Source organism: Trichomonascus vanleenenianus (assembly GCF_965637985.1).
Source record: "Trichomonascus vanleenenianus strain CLIB 3782 genome assembly, contig: TRVA0_001S, whole genome shotgun sequence".
Taxonomy (NCBI): Eukaryota; Fungi; Ascomycota; class Dipodascomycetes; order Dipodascales; family Trichomonascaceae; genus Blastobotrys; species Blastobotrys vanleenenianus.
The window spans coordinates 494,847-511,197 of record NW_027481886.1 but is presented as its reverse complement, the minus strand read 5'-3'; the positions used below and the strand labels follow the sequence as shown (position 1 = coordinate 511,197).

The 16,351-nt window shown below is 49.3% G+C and overlaps 11 protein-coding genes across 11 annotated transcripts; 7 read left to right on the top strand and 4 right to left on the bottom strand.

Moving 5' to 3' along the window:
* Positions 1 to 204: 204 nt before the first annotated feature.
* On the bottom strand, positions 205 to 999 carry RAV2 (Rav2p; the record flags this gene model as incomplete). Its single annotated transcript, XM_076681914.1, has 1 exon — positions 205 to 999. The coding sequence occupies one exon, from the start codon at positions 997 to 999 to the stop codon at positions 205 to 207; it is 795 nt and encodes a 264-aa protein (XP_076543871.1).
* A 376-nt stretch (positions 1,000 to 1,375) lies between these two features.
* On the top strand, positions 1,376 to 2,107 carry COQ4 (ubiquinone biosynthesis protein COQ4; the record flags this gene model as incomplete). The annotated part of the gene is made up of 1 exon (XM_076681913.1): positions 1,376 to 2,107. The coding sequence occupies one exon, from the start codon at positions 1,376 to 1,378 to the stop codon at positions 2,105 to 2,107; it is 732 nt and encodes a 243-aa protein (XP_076543870.1).
* Positions 2,108 to 2,708: 601 nt separating this feature from the next.
* Positions 2,709 to 3,177, top strand: CDD1 (cytidine deaminase; the record flags this gene model as incomplete). The annotated part of the gene is made up of 2 exons (XM_076681912.1): positions 2,709 to 2,986; positions 3,036 to 3,177. 2 exons carry the CDS (start codon positions 2,709 to 2,711, stop codon positions 3,175 to 3,177), a joined length of 420 nt encoding a protein of 139 aa, XP_076543869.1.
* On the bottom strand, positions 3,167 to 3,665 carry YKE2 (tubulin-binding prefolding complex subunit YKE2; the record flags this gene model as incomplete). The annotated part of the gene is made up of 2 exons (XM_076681911.1): positions 3,167 to 3,199; positions 3,345 to 3,665. 2 exons carry the CDS (start codon positions 3,663 to 3,665, stop codon positions 3,167 to 3,169), a joined length of 354 nt encoding a protein of 117 aa, XP_076543868.1.
* A 150-nt stretch (positions 3,666 to 3,815) lies between these two features.
* On the top strand, positions 3,816 to 4,538 carry TRVA0_001S05622 (uncharacterized protein; the record flags this gene model as incomplete). The annotated part of the gene is made up of 1 exon (XM_076681910.1): positions 3,816 to 4,538. One exon carries the CDS (start codon positions 3,816 to 3,818, stop codon positions 4,536 to 4,538), a length of 723 nt encoding a protein of 240 aa, XP_076543867.1.
* A 518-nt stretch (positions 4,539 to 5,056) lies between these two features.
* On the bottom strand, positions 5,057 to 6,547 carry NOP56 (snoRNP complex protein NOP56; the record flags this gene model as incomplete). The annotated part of the gene is made up of 1 exon (XM_076681909.1): positions 5,057 to 6,547. The coding sequence occupies one exon, from the start codon at positions 6,545 to 6,547 to the stop codon at positions 5,057 to 5,059; it is 1,491 nt and encodes a 496-aa protein (XP_076543866.1).
* Positions 6,548 to 7,470: 923 nt separating this feature from the next.
* MAP1 (methionine aminopeptidase MAP1) lies at positions 7,471 to 8,565 on the top strand (the record flags this gene model as incomplete). Its single annotated transcript, XM_076681908.1, has 1 exon — positions 7,471 to 8,565. One exon carries the CDS (start codon positions 7,471 to 7,473, stop codon positions 8,563 to 8,565), a length of 1,095 nt encoding a protein of 364 aa, XP_076543865.1.
* A 750-nt stretch (positions 8,566 to 9,315) lies between these two features.
* On the top strand, positions 9,316 to 10,800 carry HXT10 (hexose transporter Hxt10p; the record flags this gene model as incomplete). Its single annotated transcript, XM_076681907.1, has 1 exon — positions 9,316 to 10,800. The coding sequence occupies one exon, from the start codon at positions 9,316 to 9,318 to the stop codon at positions 10,798 to 10,800; it is 1,485 nt and encodes a 494-aa protein (XP_076543864.1).
* Positions 10,801 to 12,149: 1,349 nt separating this feature from the next.
* Positions 12,150 to 13,544, top strand: TRVA0_001S05534 (uncharacterized protein; the record flags this gene model as incomplete). The annotated part of the gene is made up of 1 exon (XM_076681906.1): positions 12,150 to 13,544. One exon carries the CDS (start codon positions 12,150 to 12,152, stop codon positions 13,542 to 13,544), a length of 1,395 nt encoding a protein of 464 aa, XP_076543863.1.
* A 983-nt stretch (positions 13,545 to 14,527) lies between these two features.
* UGX2 (Ugx2p) lies at positions 14,528 to 14,827 on the top strand (the record flags this gene model as incomplete). Its single annotated transcript, XM_076681905.1, has 1 exon — positions 14,528 to 14,827. The coding sequence occupies one exon, from the start codon at positions 14,528 to 14,530 to the stop codon at positions 14,825 to 14,827; it is 300 nt and encodes a 99-aa protein (XP_076543862.1).
* A 129-nt stretch (positions 14,828 to 14,956) lies between these two features.
* TRVA0_001S05490 (translin family protein) lies at positions 14,957 to 15,637 on the bottom strand (the record flags this gene model as incomplete). Its single annotated transcript, XM_076681904.1, has 1 exon — positions 14,957 to 15,637. The coding sequence occupies one exon, from the start codon at positions 15,635 to 15,637 to the stop codon at positions 14,957 to 14,959; it is 681 nt and encodes a 226-aa protein (XP_076543861.1).
* Positions 15,638 to 16,351: the final 714 nt, after the last annotated feature.

Sequence of the window (16,351 nt, the reverse complement as noted above, 5' to 3'; positions counted from 1 at the left end):
CATTCATTACTAGGAGGAATTCGTATGATCCGGCTCTCATTCACTAGGGAAGGAACACATATAAGTACGACAGCCATGATCCTTTCAGTCAGTGGAGAAGGAACTCGCATAATTGTGGCCCTTCCTCATTCACTTGAGTGTGAAAGCCCGCAAAATTGCGTATAACTGAGATAAACGAGTGAAAAGAACCCGCAGAATTGGTGGTTATAACTGAGATAAATGGGGTTGCGATTCAATCATTTCAAGAACAATGTCCAGCTTCTTTCTTAGGACCTCCAAATGGCTTTCCAACGCACCCAGCTTTGCCGACACGGTTATCAAATTCGGATCCTGGCTCTCGACAATGACTCTCTCCAGTTCAATAGCCTGCCGCCCGTTGAAATCTACTTCAGGATGCTTCCGCTTCCCCAACGACCAAAACGGCTGATGATCAGCATACTCAAACGACCGGATATCCGTAATGATACTCGACTCTGCAATGTAGAAATTGATAGCGATGTTCTCAGCTGATTCTTTGAGCCCCTCAAATAGCCCCAGGTCAATTGCGTGATTAGGGAATTGCCTAGTTTTCAGGGGCTCTTTGAGCGCTTTCATAGCACTGCGCACTCCGGTGAGCATCTCATTAATATCAAACTTCACCCGGTACCCATTGCTGATTTTGAACGGCCCTGAGGCGATCCTCGAGCTATGTAGCAGGTGATTCGAGGCGTCCACTAGCTGTTCAAGAGCGTACTTCTTGCCATTGGCCAGCTTTATAGGTAGCGTATGGTTCTTATTTAGATGCGGCATCTTCACTGAAACGTCCACATTGACCAATGCCGGCCCTGAACGCGTCACAATGCCTTTCAGCACCTCTGACTTGTTACTTGAGACTACGAGTTTGTACTCTCCATGCTTCTCACACAGCCGGGCTAAACACTCTTCGAGCCCTTCTTTTATTGAGTTATGGACCTCTGACTGTGTTTCCTTGAGGAGCCATTCAAGTTCTCTCTCTTCCATCTCTATTCTCTCGACCTATGGGTTCTTTATGCGATATGCTTTATGGTACTATGGTTTACGGCACTATCGCGAGATGGGAGGTACTTAACGGGATAACTTGACACCTTAATCGATAGTCGATCTATGAATGGTCGGATATCTTGATTTTTTTCGGGTATTAGCCTTTCTATGATGGAATATATAGCAATTAATAAATGCTTGAATAAATAGCTATTAATTAAAACATTCAATTAAAGATATTAAGTAGACAATTCATATGTGTATTGAAGATGAAGGAGTGCGCCGCACGTCGGAAACCAATGGCATGATTCAGCACATCTCACCACATATTAAGAAGATTATCTCACCACATTCATCGAGATCACAGAAGATATCGATGCTGACTCCAAGATATCCAGGCCATGTGCCTTTGAACACGTTTCAGCGGCTGTTTCTGTTTGCAGGTTCCGGCATCGCTGCCATGATCAACCCGCGACGGAACGACTTGATCGCTACGTTTGGCGAGATGACCGTCCAGCCGTATTTCATTTACAAACTGCGCGACGAGATGCTGGCCGACCCTACGGGGAGACGGATTCTCCGAGAACGGCCGCGCATCACCTCTACCTCGCTGGATCTAGACCGACTCCGCCAATTGCCCAAGAATACAGTGGGCAGCGAGTACATTCAATGGCTGGACAAGGAAGGCGTTTCGCCGGATACTCGCCTCCCGGTACGGTTCATTGATGATCCGGAGTGCGCCTATGTCATGCAGCGGTACCGAGAGTGCCACGATTTCTACCATGCCATCACGGGACTGCCTGTGGTAATGGAGGGAGAGGTAGCTGTCAAGGCGTTTGAATTTGCCAACACCTGTATCCCCATGACCGGGTTGGCTGCATTGTCTGAGCCTTTCAAGCTCAAACCTGCGATGCGAAAGCGTCTAAGAGAGATTTACGTCCCGTGGGCTATTACCAACGGGCTACGGTGCAAGCCCTTATTGAATATCTACTGGGAGGAGATCCTTGAGAGGGATGCCAATGAGGTTCGATCAGAACTGGGCATTGACCTTCCTCCTGACCTGAGAGAACTGCGGAAGAAGAAAAAGACGAAGAAGAGCGCAGAGTAGAATTCCCTTTATTGTATTTATAATGTCACGTATTTGCTAGGAAACCCACAGCGATCCTGGGGGGACCAGTACCCCCAGACCCCCCTGTGGCTCCGCTTCGCGGAGGGTTTGATGAGCCAAGTAACGCCTTTCTTTAGCACAATTGGTCTTCAATTGTTGGAAATCCCATCATTAAGTAGCGGAGAAAGGGGTCCACTAAATGCTCGTATTTATAATTGTGTTGCTAGGAAACCGACGCGAAGCGTCGCTACGGGGGGTTTGGGGGGCTAGCCCCCCATTTTATTGCCATCAATTGGTCTTCAATCCCCTGATGGTTGGGTTGTGACGTGCTTGGGACCATTTGTTACAGCGTAACAAACTCCCGTTACGAACTCCCAGAACGTAACAAATCTCAAATAGGTTCCTATCTCATGGTTTTCTAAGGATTCTGCAAAGGAATATAGTCGAAGCAATGCATACCGTAATATTCAGCGAATCCGCTCAGCCTTTCTCCGCTCCGCGGAGGCGACGTGGTGGACCGTCGGATCGGTGATGCGGCATGATAAGACCATATACATTCCCCGCTTACGATCTACGGATCTCTCCATCGCGATCATCACAAATGGTTGGAGTAGACAAATTGCAAGAACTGGTACTGGAAGCCAAGGAAAAGTCGTACTCCCCATACTCCAAGTTCCGAGTCGGGGCGGTCATCGTCACCAAGGACGGATCGGTGTTCCAGGGCGCGAATATGGAGAACGCTAGCTACGGGGCTACGGTATGTGCGGAGCGGACTGCCGCCGTCAAGGCTCTCTACGCCGGCCAGCGTGAGTTCAAGACCATTGCTGTCGTGTCGGACCTCGACGGCCCCTGCTCGCCATGCGGCATCTGTCGCCAATTGTAAGTATTCATTCCATTACAGAGGGAAAAGGGGGTCTAATATCATTAGTCTTCGGGAGTTTACGCCCAAGGAGGCCAAGGTCTACCTGTTCCACAACGACAAGGGGGTCACTGAATCGACCATGGGCGATTTGCTTCCGATGAGTTTCGGGCCAGACGAATTAGCGGAGAACGCGAAATCTAAGCAGTAGCCTCATCCTGGAGTTTTATCAGCTAAAAACCCTGTTAGCAATCAATCTCGTTAAACCTGTACCTAGTAATCAATTTACCACCAACCAATCATTGAATCGATTGTCGCAATGGTTGGAGTAGACAGAATTGCTTGATGTAAATGATAATGAAGTTATAATGAACTCACCTCGTCTCGTTTGTCCTGAAGCTTCTTCTGGGTGGCCGACATCTGACCCTCAACCCGCTTAATCTCGCCCTCAATGAACTCCAGCCGCTTAGCGACGTTGGTCTTCGCCTCGACGTGCTCCTGAGGGACCATCACGGGGCCAATAAGCTTGTAGATCTTGGCCCCGTCGTCTTTGAGGGTGTCAAACTCCTCCTTTACGATCTTGTTCTCCTGGAGCTGGGTCTCCAGCTGCTGTCGCGAAGCCACGTACCCAGAATACTCCTGCTGGATCGCATTGAACTCCTCGTTCGCCTTCTGGAACTTCTTCTGCGCTTCGCTCATTGAAATTTTGTCGTTTTGGTGGTTGATGATGTCAAATCACTTAAACAGCCGATCCCAACCAGTGGACCTCAACGAAGGACCTAACTGAACCCAGCAAGGAATTGGAAAATGCAGCTGAAACCATGGACTGAGTTGCCTACTCCAAGGCACATGCTGGATGAATTTGATGATATTGATGAGAAAGACGCCGGGTTCATCCTCAGGAACCAACCGGTGTTGGAGATCACTGGGACGGCTGTAACGGGCAGACATGTCCTATTTGTGGCGCCACGGCTCTCGCACTACGCTGATCTCATCAGAGAGAAGCTCGGGGGCCAGGATGTCACTCAGATTACGGGTGGTGTCGAAGTAAAAGAGACCCGCCACCACAGCATTGCTGAGGATCTCTACGATAACGACTACGAGGCGGAGAAGACGGTCGAATCTCAGTTTACCACCCCTGTAATCAGCTATGGGGACGAATTCGTAGTTGTTCCGCTGCCGAAATTGGAATTGCTGGAGTGCTATAACTTTAGCGCCAAGGTGGTGGAGTATTTGCGTCCGTCGAAGGTGACCCTATTGTGTCCTTCGAACATGGATGCATCGGCCAAATCTTACGTCTACCAATTATCTGCGCCGGATAGTACCACTCTCACCCTTCCCTACCTCGCTCCACCTTTCGCATTGACCGGTGTTTCGGCGAGCATTGCCTCCAAGTGCCAACGGGACGGCATTCCATTCGTGGCAGTAATTGTGCGTGGCGAAGGCCCATTGAACTTCGAGGCAATTGATCATGAGAATTCCGACGCCCAAGTCTGCCAGGCATTGAATTCCCTACTCAATGTCAATCTCCAGTGTCGCCACTCACACGAAAGCAGTAGTCTATACATCTAATCCCCCCTCCGCGAAGCCAAACCACTGGCCCCCAAGTTCAATTGAAGCAGTTGTGTATTAATGGGGGGACCAGTCCCCCTAAACCCCCCTGGGGCTCCGCTTCGCGGAGAGTCTCGCAGAGGTCGCTAAACACCCCCAAGTAAATTGAAGCAGTTGTGTATTAATGGGGGGGACCAGTCCCCCCAAACCCCCCTGGGGCTCCGCTTCGCGGAGATTTGTAACGCATTGTTACGGGAAAGTTTGTTACAGGTTGGGGAGTTTGTTAGGTTGTAACGGGGGTCTGGGGGCTGGCCCCCAGCAACGGGAGCTCGAGGGCTGGCCCTCGAATACACTCTACTACCAACTAGCATTAACCCCCCAATTGATTGTTTGCAATTGACTATGGGGAGAAACCTCCGCCAAGCGGAGCTAGTGGGCCAAGTGAATTGAAGCAGGGGAGGAATTCAGCAGCATATGATACATTCGCGTTAGGAATACATAAATTATAAACAAAAAAACGGGGTAAAATTTATCAAAAATTAATCCTTGGACTTCTTCTTCTCCTTCTTGTCCTTCTTGTCCTTCTTCTCTTTCTTCTCCTTCTTTTCCTTCTTCTCCTTCTTCTCCTTCTTGTCCTTCTTTTCCTTCTTCTCCTTCTTGGTCTCTACTTCTTCCTCCTCGTCCTCATCGATGTCCATAGCGTCCACGTCAACGTTGGCCAAGACAGCGTCCATAGCCTCCTTCATGGCGTCGGCGTTCTTGGTTGGTGGAGCACCGGTGTCGTAGAACTGCAGTCGCTCTTCAACCTGTCGCTTGAGAATAGTACCAAAGGTGGTGGACGGGTTCTCGGCGTAGTTGTCAATTCGAGAGGCAATGGAGCACTTGTTGGCCAGGAATCGCGAGATTCGACCCTTGTTCTTCATGCCAGCCTTGCCAATGAACGACGAGTGGTAGATGAGACCGTACTTTGGAGTGTTGCCCTTGGTCTTGAGCGCTCGGAAAAGAGCCTTCTCAGCACCAAGAATCTGAACGGTCGAAGCTGGGTATTTGGACAGGTTGGTCAGCGAACCGGCGTGCGAAATGAGACGCGCACCGACAATCTCACCAATAAGCTCGCTCAGGTTTGGCGCAACAGTGTGCATCTTCTCAGCAAGGTAAGCGTACAGCCGGGATCGGTACTCTGTAATGTTGGCGACCCGCTTGGCAAATGCAGTAACGTTCTCCATGTCGGTCTCAGAGATGTCCTGGCCCATGGAGATTCGCGCAGCATCGAGAATGTGCTGGGCAACAGCCTCATCATCATTTACCAGCGCAGCAATATCGTGCTTCTTCTCCTCACCGTCGGCACCCGCAATAGACTGCTTGTCCTGGATCAACAGCACCAGTTTGGCGTAAGTGTGGTTGTCGCCGACAATCTTGGCCAGCTCCGGGAAGTGCCAACCGTACCACTCCTTAACTCGCATAGCAAAGGTGTTGATATCCTTATCCAGCTGGTCCAAAATGGCAATGGCCTGGATAATGTGGTTGTCGTTCTTGTTGACCGAGAACTTGACCTTGCCTCGAGAGTAGGCGTGGCCCAGACCCAGCTGGGCCCGCTCCAAGTCGCCCTCCTCGAGCTGCTTGAGCAGCTTAGCACCGTGGTTTCGAATGCCTCGGATCAGATCCTGCACAACCTCATCGTTAACACACTCGATGCCTGGAACAGCGTCCTTTATGCTCTGACCAAGGTTCTTATCGGAGATGCCAAGCGACACCTTCTTCTTCTTGGACGGCTTGGGCAGATCGGCGTCCAACAAAGCCTTAAGGTAATCGTTGCAGATACCCTCGGAGATGTCGTTAGCGTTCTCCAGGGCGTGGGCAGCGCCCTTGAATGGAGCAAAAGAGACCACCTCGAGCACCTTGCCGAACTTGGACAAGTCGTTGGCGGCCTCCTGGACCTCCTTCAGCCGGTTGCCGATATCCTCGGGCTGGATCTTCACCTTGAAGAGGGCGTATCCCGCAGCCTCCTCAAACAGTACGTAGTCGACCATCCTTTTAATTTGGTTTGAAGAGTCTTCGTCCTGTGCGATTTTTCAATTTCGAAATTTTTTTTTTTTCATCGCATATCGCGCGAGATCTCGGCGCGGCTGAAATATCACGTGAGTAATATCACGTGAACAACGGAGCCGCATGGTGTGCGGCTTGCAAATATAGTGCCAACTAAACCTTTTTTCCAAACTGTAAACAACTGTAGCAATCGTTTTTCTTAACTCTTATAGCGTTAGTATTTGCCGTTGATACATTGGCTTGACTACTTCAGGTACTGTATTCTAGGGCCAGCCCTCGAGCTCCCGTAGCTCCGCTGCGCGGAGGTTTTTCCACTAGCAATTGATTCCTGTGAATATCTCCGCGAAGCGGAGCCCCAGGGGGGTTTTGGGGACTGGTCCCCCCAATGAAGTGTTCTTTCTTCAATTTACTTGGGGGCTAGCCCCCAAACCCCCGTAGCTCCGCTGCGCGGAGGTTTTTCACTAGCAATTGATCCCTGCGAATATCTCCGCGCAGCGGAGCCCCAGGGGGGGTTGGGGGGACTGGTCCCCCCATGAAGTGCCCGTTCTTCAATTTATTTGGGGGCCAGCCCCCAAACCCCCGTAGCTCCGCTGCGCGGAGGTTTTTGGTCGTTCAGCGGACTCTTCAAAGGTATAGTTGAGTGGATCAGGATTTGGCGGTAATATAAACGGTATAAACTAATCTAATTGAAGCACATTCAATTGACCCCATAACAGAAATTAATCAAATATCTGCCTACGATATTAAGAATCAACATCTCTATCAGTAGATTTGTATTACCCACCGCTAGCCGGTTAGCTATAACGTATGTACATTCGGTGATGTTGCGCCCGCGGGCAGGAAAATGTTCCGCCCAGAACCGTCTGTCATCTCTCATAGACGTGAAAAATTACCAAGTTAAACGGAGATGACTGTGTGCTCGAGAGAAGGGTGTGAGAACGAGGCGAACTCACTCAAGTGTCCAACATGCCTCAAGAACGGCTTGCAGAGCTATTTCTGTGGCCAGGAGTGCTTCAAGAAGGGCTGGGCCGTGCATAAACTGACCCACCCAGTTTCCATCCACGATCCATTCCCTAGCTCAGTCTACACTGGCGAGCTGAGAGCCCAGTACCCGCTAGCCCCGCGAAGACCGGTCAAGGAGGGTATTGTCCTGCCAGACTACGCCAAAGATGGTCAGCCACGGAGCGAGCAGAAGTACGGTCGTACCAACAACATCACGGCGCTGGATCAGGATGGGATCAACACGATGCGAAAGGTTAGTAAGCTCGCACGTGAAGTTCTTGATATCGCTGCTGCGGCAGCGCGACCAGGCATTACGACTGAAGAAATTGACGAGATTGTCCACAATGCATGCATGGAGCGAGATGCTTACCCAAGCCCGCTGAACTACTACCTGTTCCCGAAGTCTGTGTGCACGAGTATCAACGAGGTTATCTGCCACGGAATTCCTGACAAGCGCAAGCTTCAGGACGGTGACATTGTTAACCTCGACATTACTCTGTATAAGGACGGTTATCACAGCGATCTCAACGAGACCTACTACATTGGCGACAAGGCCAAGTGCAATCCGGATGTCGTGCGACTGGTCGAGACCACGCGTGAGGCGCTTGATCTGGCCATTGCTGCCGTCAAGCCCGGGGCTCTGGTGCGGTCGTTTGGCGACATCATCGAGGCCCACGCTAAAAAGAACAATCTGTCGGTTATCCGAACTTTCGTGGGCCACGGAGTCAACCAGCTGTTCCATTGCGCGCCAAACGTGCCACACTATGCTAAGAACAAGGCTGTGGGTGTTTGCAAGCCGGGTATGACCTTCACGATCGAGCCAATGCTGGCTCTGGGCACCTGGCAGGACTCCATGTGGCCAGACAACTGGACGGCGGTTACCAAGGACGGCAAGTGGAGTGCTCAGTTCGAGCATACATTGTTGGTTACCGAGGACGGTGTTGAGGTGCTTACTGCGCGAAAGGCTGACTCTCCGGGTGGTGCCCTTCCTCGAATCTAATCTCCCTGTATATTTTTAGACTCTACTCGAATCATGATTACTTGCGAAGGTACTAGACCACCAAGGTACCATTATTACTACCGGTATGACTATTATTATTCCGCTGGTACTATTATACGACTACGGTACTAATTCGCTTAGCTTGTACTGCAATTGATTGGGGGCCAGCCCCCAAACCCCCGTAGCTCCGCTTCGCGGAGGTCATTGATATCTTCAATATCTCCGCGGAGCGGAGAGCCTCAGGGGGGTTTGGGGGGACCAGTACTAGGCGGAGTATACTGTTAGGTGTCACCACCTATGTTACCGTTATCTGTGCCATATTTCCACTCGATTATGCTATTTGATGATCGTATCGTCGAAGTCCGAAATCTGAGTCCTGCGAATTACGGCCGTAATGGGCTTGCCGAATTCCCAGCCTGGATCCTACCGATGAACGCCTAATCAGATGTCTTCAGTGAGAAGCCTAAAAACTACGGTACAGTATGTTCCAAAAATCTCACGTGTTTCTGCGACTTTAGTACAAGGTAGGACATGTGCGATGTTTGTGGCCTAATTTTGTATCACACGGAGTGCGGGGCCTCAGAAAAGGCTATCTTTACTATTATACGGATAAGCGGATCGCGTTATCGGATCGCGTATTTAAATACTCCTAGTGGCCTCGCTAATTGGAATAGGCTGCTAAAATATTCTCTGAGTTTTATATTTTAGGGCCAAAGCGATTAATGATATATCGCAGGCCATTGAGGGAAAATGAGCGAAGGTAATTCCTATCTTATTCGGAGGAGACATAAACTGCTCTTCTCCGTGTTGCCATGCGCACCGCAGGTTGTGCTCTGCTGTGCCATGGGTTCTGCTTTTTTCGCATATGACAGCGCTCTCTTCAGCGGACTCCTCATCAACGAGCAGTTCCTGCATGACTTCAATCAGCCTAAAGTCGGCGTTCTGGGCCAAATGGCTTCTACGTTTGCCCTGGGAAGCGTTCTCGGCGCTTTAGCGGTTTGCTGCGCTGGAGATATAAGTCGCCGTCTAGCCATAATTGCCGGATGTCTGATCGCATTAATTGGCATAGTTCTTGAGGCAAGCTCTTTCTCATTGGCCCAGTTCATTGTTGGTCGTGTCATTGCAGGTCTTGGTAACGGGCTGATGAGTACGGCGATTCCGATATGGCTTGCAGAGACTTTCCCTTGGTCTAGAGGTAAGGCTTTCGCTGTTCAGCTAGCCATTGGATACTTTGGAAGTGTAATTGCTTCGTGGATCAATTTTGGAGTACAGCGCGCTGAGTCGTCGTTTGCATGGAGATTTCCAATTGCGATACAGAGCGTTTTTGCAGCAGTCTGCTTAATAAGATGCTTGTGGCTTCCTGAGTCCCCTAGATGGCTCATATCTCGTAACAGGATTGATGAGAGCGAGCATGTGTTATCATTGCTGCTAAAGAAGCCAGTGAGCGATGGTGAGGTCCAAGCCCTGCGAAACAACATTGAGGTCAATTGCCTTCACGAAAGGGCAGTGTCTTTCCACCGATGGAAAGATCTTTTCAATGGCAAATCTCAAAACTTGAGACGTGTCGTATTAGGGGCTTCATCTCAAATGTTCCAGCAGCTGAGCGGTGTTAGCGTCATCACTTATTACATGGCTTACATCGCCCACCATTACGCAGGATTTGACCAGCGAAAAAGTTTATTTCTTTCGGCCGGGAATAGCATGAACGCGGTCCTGTTTACATTCGTTGCCATGTTGTTAATTGACCGAGTTGGTCGGAGAAACACAGCATTCTATGGGTGGATAGGCGGAGGGTTAAGCTACACAGCAATTCTTGTTTGCTTTATAGTGGCAGGAAACGCTTCAACGGGTGCAGTTGCGTTTCTGTACTTGTACATTGCTGTATATGGCTTAACGACCAACGTCGTTCCGTGGCTATATGCAGCCGAAGTCAACTCACAGAAATGTAGGCTTTTTGGGGCCGCTCTCGCTACTGCAACTCACTGGCTGTTCTGTTACTTGATTGTGTCTGTTACGCCGGTAGCGCTCTCCAACATTGACTGGAGGTACTACATTATTTATATTGTGTTCAATTGCGCAGCTGCAGTCGTGGCAGGACTTTTCTACTTGGAGACAAAAAATCATACTCTCGAGGAGATCAACGAGTTGTTTGAACAGGGAAATGGCAAAGAGCATGTATTACCGGCTGGACGTGCGGTCGACAAACCGCAGAGAACAATGCATGTCGAGGCATAAATGGTTTACTTTTTTTTTGGCTGACAATATTCAAATTATCGCAGGTGGTCTTATCAACCTATTCAATCAATCGAGTCCACAGACCACCAAGATCTAGACCATGCAAGGGACCTATAGGACCTACATCGGGGAATACGTTAGTGTTCTCAACTCTATTTCTGCGGCTTCCCATAAATTCTCTTCATTAATGCAAGATTCTACATTGTACTTTACTACCTGTACCTGATACAGTAGTGCCTTCTCCGAAAGCCGTGCATTGAGCATGTCTGGTACTATGGTTAAAGTTTTGAACCGTTTTTTATCTGCCAAACTTAGCAGTATAACTGCAATGTACTACAATATCCTCGGATCCTCGGCTTAAACAACCAGTAAATGTTCACGTAGCATGTTACGAAAGATGTACAAATGGTAATAAGCCCCTGTGGTAAGGGTATGTAAGAATGTCCTGAGAACCCTTGTCGAAAATGCAAGTGAGCGACAGGGCTTAGGCAGGGGGTGTGGTGTGATATGTACCTTGCCGCTCTCGTCTCAGCCGGGACAGCTCTATTGTGAACAGAACGTGGTCCCCGGCTGGGCTCAATACGTGCTAAAGCAGAAGGGGGGAACCAATAAGACGCGAAGAAGGGTGCTTCATGTAGGAACCCCTTTTCGCCCCCGGAGACGTGAGAGAAGATCCGTATGTATGTCATAAATATATATATACAGTGACCTCACGGATCAGAAAATAGACATTGCCTTCTCCACGACAAACGAGTAGTTGTCCTGCCTTATTCGTCTCTCCGGGAATTGTGTATATATAGCGGCTGATATTCCTTCACCAACGAATTCCCTCCCCCCTTTACTCGCATAGCCCAAAATTGCCCACGGGTTTCCCATATCCGTCCATTCCAAGGCTATTGTGGCATTTATTGAAAATTTTCTGTATCCACCACCCGCCTTCCGTACTTCGGAAGCATTACCCTTGCGTTTATACCTACATGCCTACAGGGTTTAATGGCCCCAGTTTAACACACTGCTGCTGCAAGAATCGTGCTTTAGCTACATTCCGATTGTTCGACGCCCACGTATTATTATTCTAGCCCACGCCATACGTGTATCCCCTTTTGACTTTGCCGCACGACGCGTACGCTACCCATAAAACGCCATTAGTCAATCGCCAACCGCCAACTGCCAACCGTCAAAACGTAACTGCGTGATCGAGCCGTTGAAAAACGTTAACCGTATTTTCGCTGTCAAAATATTTGCCAAGATTTGGTTGTTGTTGACATTTTTTGGCCGTTTTGTGTCTCGCTCGTATGCAAGATTTGTCTAAGACCCCGTTTACCGGGAAAGATTACATCAGTGCGAGAATGGAACCTGAGAAGCGTGTCGGAGACCCCCCTTTTTGCAAGATGCGTTCTCCTCTTAAGACAGGTGGCCCCCCTGAATCACTATATTTTATCCCGCCGACGACGACCGTCCTCCCTCCTGAGCCCAAGACCCGTCCTCCCGCGCCCCCGCTACACTTTGCGACGCTCCAGTCGGGCTATTCTTCACCTACGTCGTCGATTGCGAGTACTGCGCGCACGTCGTTCTCCAGCTGCTCGTCTTTTTCCCCCACCTCGCCGTTGGACCCGCCGCGCAGAGGGTCCTATCCTTGCGAACCCCTGTCAGGGCGATCTACCTTTTCGCCGCCGCCTAGCCGAGAGCCTCCTCCGGCCCTTCCTCCTCTGCCGCCAATACCGCTGCTCCATATGAACAATTCCTTATCCTCGGCCTCCTCAGTGCGCTCAGTGGCTCGGTCAGTTTCTTCTGCGCACAACAACAAGATGTCGAGAGTCAGCTCGGTGAGCTCTTCCTCGTCCTGGGAACTTCACGACGCTGTGCCAAATGCAATGGCTATAACTACCGACGCGTCTACGAGTCCAACGACTTCTCCGGGATCTCCTCATAACACTATCTACCGCACGAGCTCGAGCCACGAGGTTGCGCGGGCCCGTCACAACAGCTTTAACGACCGTAACAAGAAGAACCTGGGCATTAATACCACGGGACTGAGGCCTGGGCACTCAGCTGCCGTACCTCGCTCTGCTGTGGAGCCCTCCGAGAGAAGTTATGCGCGTTTGGGGCCCTCCCGGAGTCATGCTTCTTCTGTCAGGACTATGCCTGTAGGTTCTTCAGGGTCCAAGTTCTTCACCAAGGCCGGAAGCTCCCGGGAGCAGGTGGCCTCCACGACTCCACTCGTGTCGATAGGCATACACGCAAAGTTCTTTAACGAGTCGGACACGAAGACCAAGCTCAAGCTGCTGAGCAGTTCTGATGCCAAGTTCGACGAGATAATAGAATTCGGGTTTCCTATTGCTCCTGATCAACGCGACCGCGAATATGCTAATTCTACCCGGGCTGAGAAGCGATTTAGCCTTGACCCGTCCAATGTGTCTGCTGTACCACGAGAGATGACGCTCAAGATTACGCTAAGTCCACCTGCCATGCGAGCAGACGAGAAAGCCATCTACGGGTGGCAGAAGGAGCTCATTGAGCCGTCTGGCGCGCTCAAGAGCGCCAAGTCAATTGAGAAGTTGGTGACTCCGGCCATACCTGAATACGAATACACGAGCAGCAGCTCCCCGATTTCGCCGTCCTCCATCACCTCTAGCAACTCTACCAAGCGTGGCGGAGGCATGAAGAAGGTGTTTGGCAAGCTGGGGCGCAAGCAGAAGCCAACTGGGAACCCACTAATGATTACGTCTGCGGATATGAACTAAGCATGTGTTACGATTACTCATTCATTGATATTTATTCCTTTTCTCTTTTTACTAATACTTTAATAATACATATGAATGCTACGAATATGGATAGCGGTATCACGTCAAGTAACCGCGATATTTTTTGCTGGACGATAACGGATTGGTTCACGAGTTAAACCATAAGTATGGATGGTAATGGAGTAACACGACTAAAATCATAATTGGATAATAAGCGATTGGCGGATAAAAAGAGTATTTCCGCAGATCTGTATTGCAATACCTGGCCGGGCAAGTCGGTTACCACAAACGCCTGTCTCGGTATTTGAATTCAGCCAACACAACGACGTATGTTGTCACGATAACCATGGAAATTGCGGCTAGAAATATCAGTAATGTTACCACCAAGGCGTTATTCAGCATATCCTCCGGTATACTCATTCTTGTCTGAGTCTCTGTTCCTCTACGTACTTACCTATTTATACTACCACCAAGGCAAGCGGTAAGCTTTCGCAACCCAACGATAACCTGGACGAACTTTCGCTATGATTGCTGCTGTTTTAAATATATTACCAGGTAGTAGTCTACTCGATTTACCACCAAACAGCAGCACCTTGTAGCACATAATTTGGAAATCTTTGATGTCGTTATTAATGCCATAACTACAGCTACAGTAAATCAAAGTTACGCTACTCAACACAGTCTAAGAACCCGCTATGACGTGCAATACCAAAACTTGCATACCGGGCTCTGTGCTGTCTATTACATTTGATTTACACATACCATGGAAGGGCGGCGGACTGACAAGTCAGGGGTAGATGTGATTGCCGATTCAGGAAGTGGCCCACCAAATGGACCTTTCCTAGTTGGGTGACGGAGCACATGATATATGCGCAATTCCGCAACGGGTAAGACCCTTATCGTCATCATCAGTCATTATCGTCTTCCGTTTTGACCCTTCAAACCATTAACAAGATTGGACCATTTATTCAGGTATTTTAAAGATGAGCGCTAGTTCCAGCTACCAGAACACGCCCCTAATTACCCATATCACAGAGTTCCTCAGCAAGTCCATGCTGGAGGACGCCAAATATAATGCATACGAGATTGGTGAGGACATCGACGGGTGCAAGCGGTACAGCGTGAGCGTCCGCGAGAGCCAAGGATTCCGGTGGAACTTGGACCTGTTTGTATCGCGGTACCACCAGCGAAGTGGAGTCAACTATCTTTGCGACGACGAGGAGGATGATGTGCCGGTGACTGAGATATCGCCAGATGACGGGGAGATTTTCGTCATGGAGTAACAACCACCAAGCTATCTCTGCATTAGACTAATCCGTATATATAGTCGTTCTTTTTATTTATTACAATATTACCTTCGTTGCATTATATTACATTCATAGCATTAAACTCCCTGGGAGTCCGCTTTCGCGTTACTCGTCCAGGGCCCTTACTACCAAAGAGTATATACCCTGCTCAACCTTGGCCAGAGAAGACTCAAACACGGATATCTTCTTGTCCAGCTCCTTCATGCCCAGCACCTTGTCGGCTGCAAACGAATCTATAGCATCGAGGTTCTGCTTGAACTCCCGCATGGCCTGGAGGATCTGGGTCGCAATCTGCGATGGCTTCCTGTCCCGTTCATGCTTCGCCAGATGACCAATTGCGTATCGCATAAGCTCGCCAGTCAAATCCATGAGACCCAATAAATAGTCGGCCAGTGTAACCAGCACGCCTTCCCCAATGCTCTTACAGACTTGCTCGTAAGTAATGATGTTCCTGTGGATCAAAAAGTGCTGGAAAGACAATGCTTCAATGTACTCCTGGAGGCACCCGGAGAATTGCTTAGTGTACTTCCATTGGTACACCCCTGTTATATCTTCTTTCACCGACTCCATCCGGGCATGTATATCCTTAAAATGCTTTTCGACGGTCTTGTTCGAAGCGATAATTTCTTCGGTAAGCTCGTCGGGTCCTAACCTGTGCAGCGCGAAGATGATCTTTTTGCTACTAGCGGTAATATCCCGGCTAGCTTTGATCACCCGCTCCCGTTGGTCATGGTGCCCGTCTAGATATACCCTGAACTCCTCGAACAGCGTTTCGTAACTCGACATAGTACCGTATCAGTCTATTCAATCTCTTATTTAATCTCGACGTGAAAAGTTCAAAGTTCAAAGGTGGCACGGCTGACCGATCATTAGTACCACAGCCATCTGCTATAGTACCTTATACTGGAGTTCCTGGTAAAAGAGCAATTGATACGTTTCGAATCTAATATATATAATAATTTGATACTCAAGCTTAATCTATGTGATATTTAGTGGTGCGTGAATCTGCAAAAGAGAGTCACCTGGGGCTCTGCCCCAGACCCCGTAGTTGGGGGTTCCACCCCCAAACCCCCCCTTGACACTAGCGGTGCTTAAACAGGTAACTTAGAATAGATTGACTAAATCTTGTCTATTTATATTGATACTATATTCCTAGGTGATAATTACCGTCCGCATTGCTCTATCCGTCTAGGGTCTAACACTCCTATGTTATAATGTATGCCAACACACTTTTATATCGTTAACGTAGTTGGGCTCAATTGATTCAAGTCTTTCTATATGTCTCCAAGAAGTGCAACTTGGTTTATATGGCATCTAGTGATGTATGAATCTACAATTGAACGTCACCTGGGGCTCTGCCCCAGACCCCGTAGTTGGGGGTTCCACCCCCAAACCCCCCCTTAACATTAGTGATACTCAGACAGGTCATATAGTTAGAGTATATCGGGAATCTATTCCTAGCCGATGATTACCCCCAAGATCTGACGAAGGTCACAATAA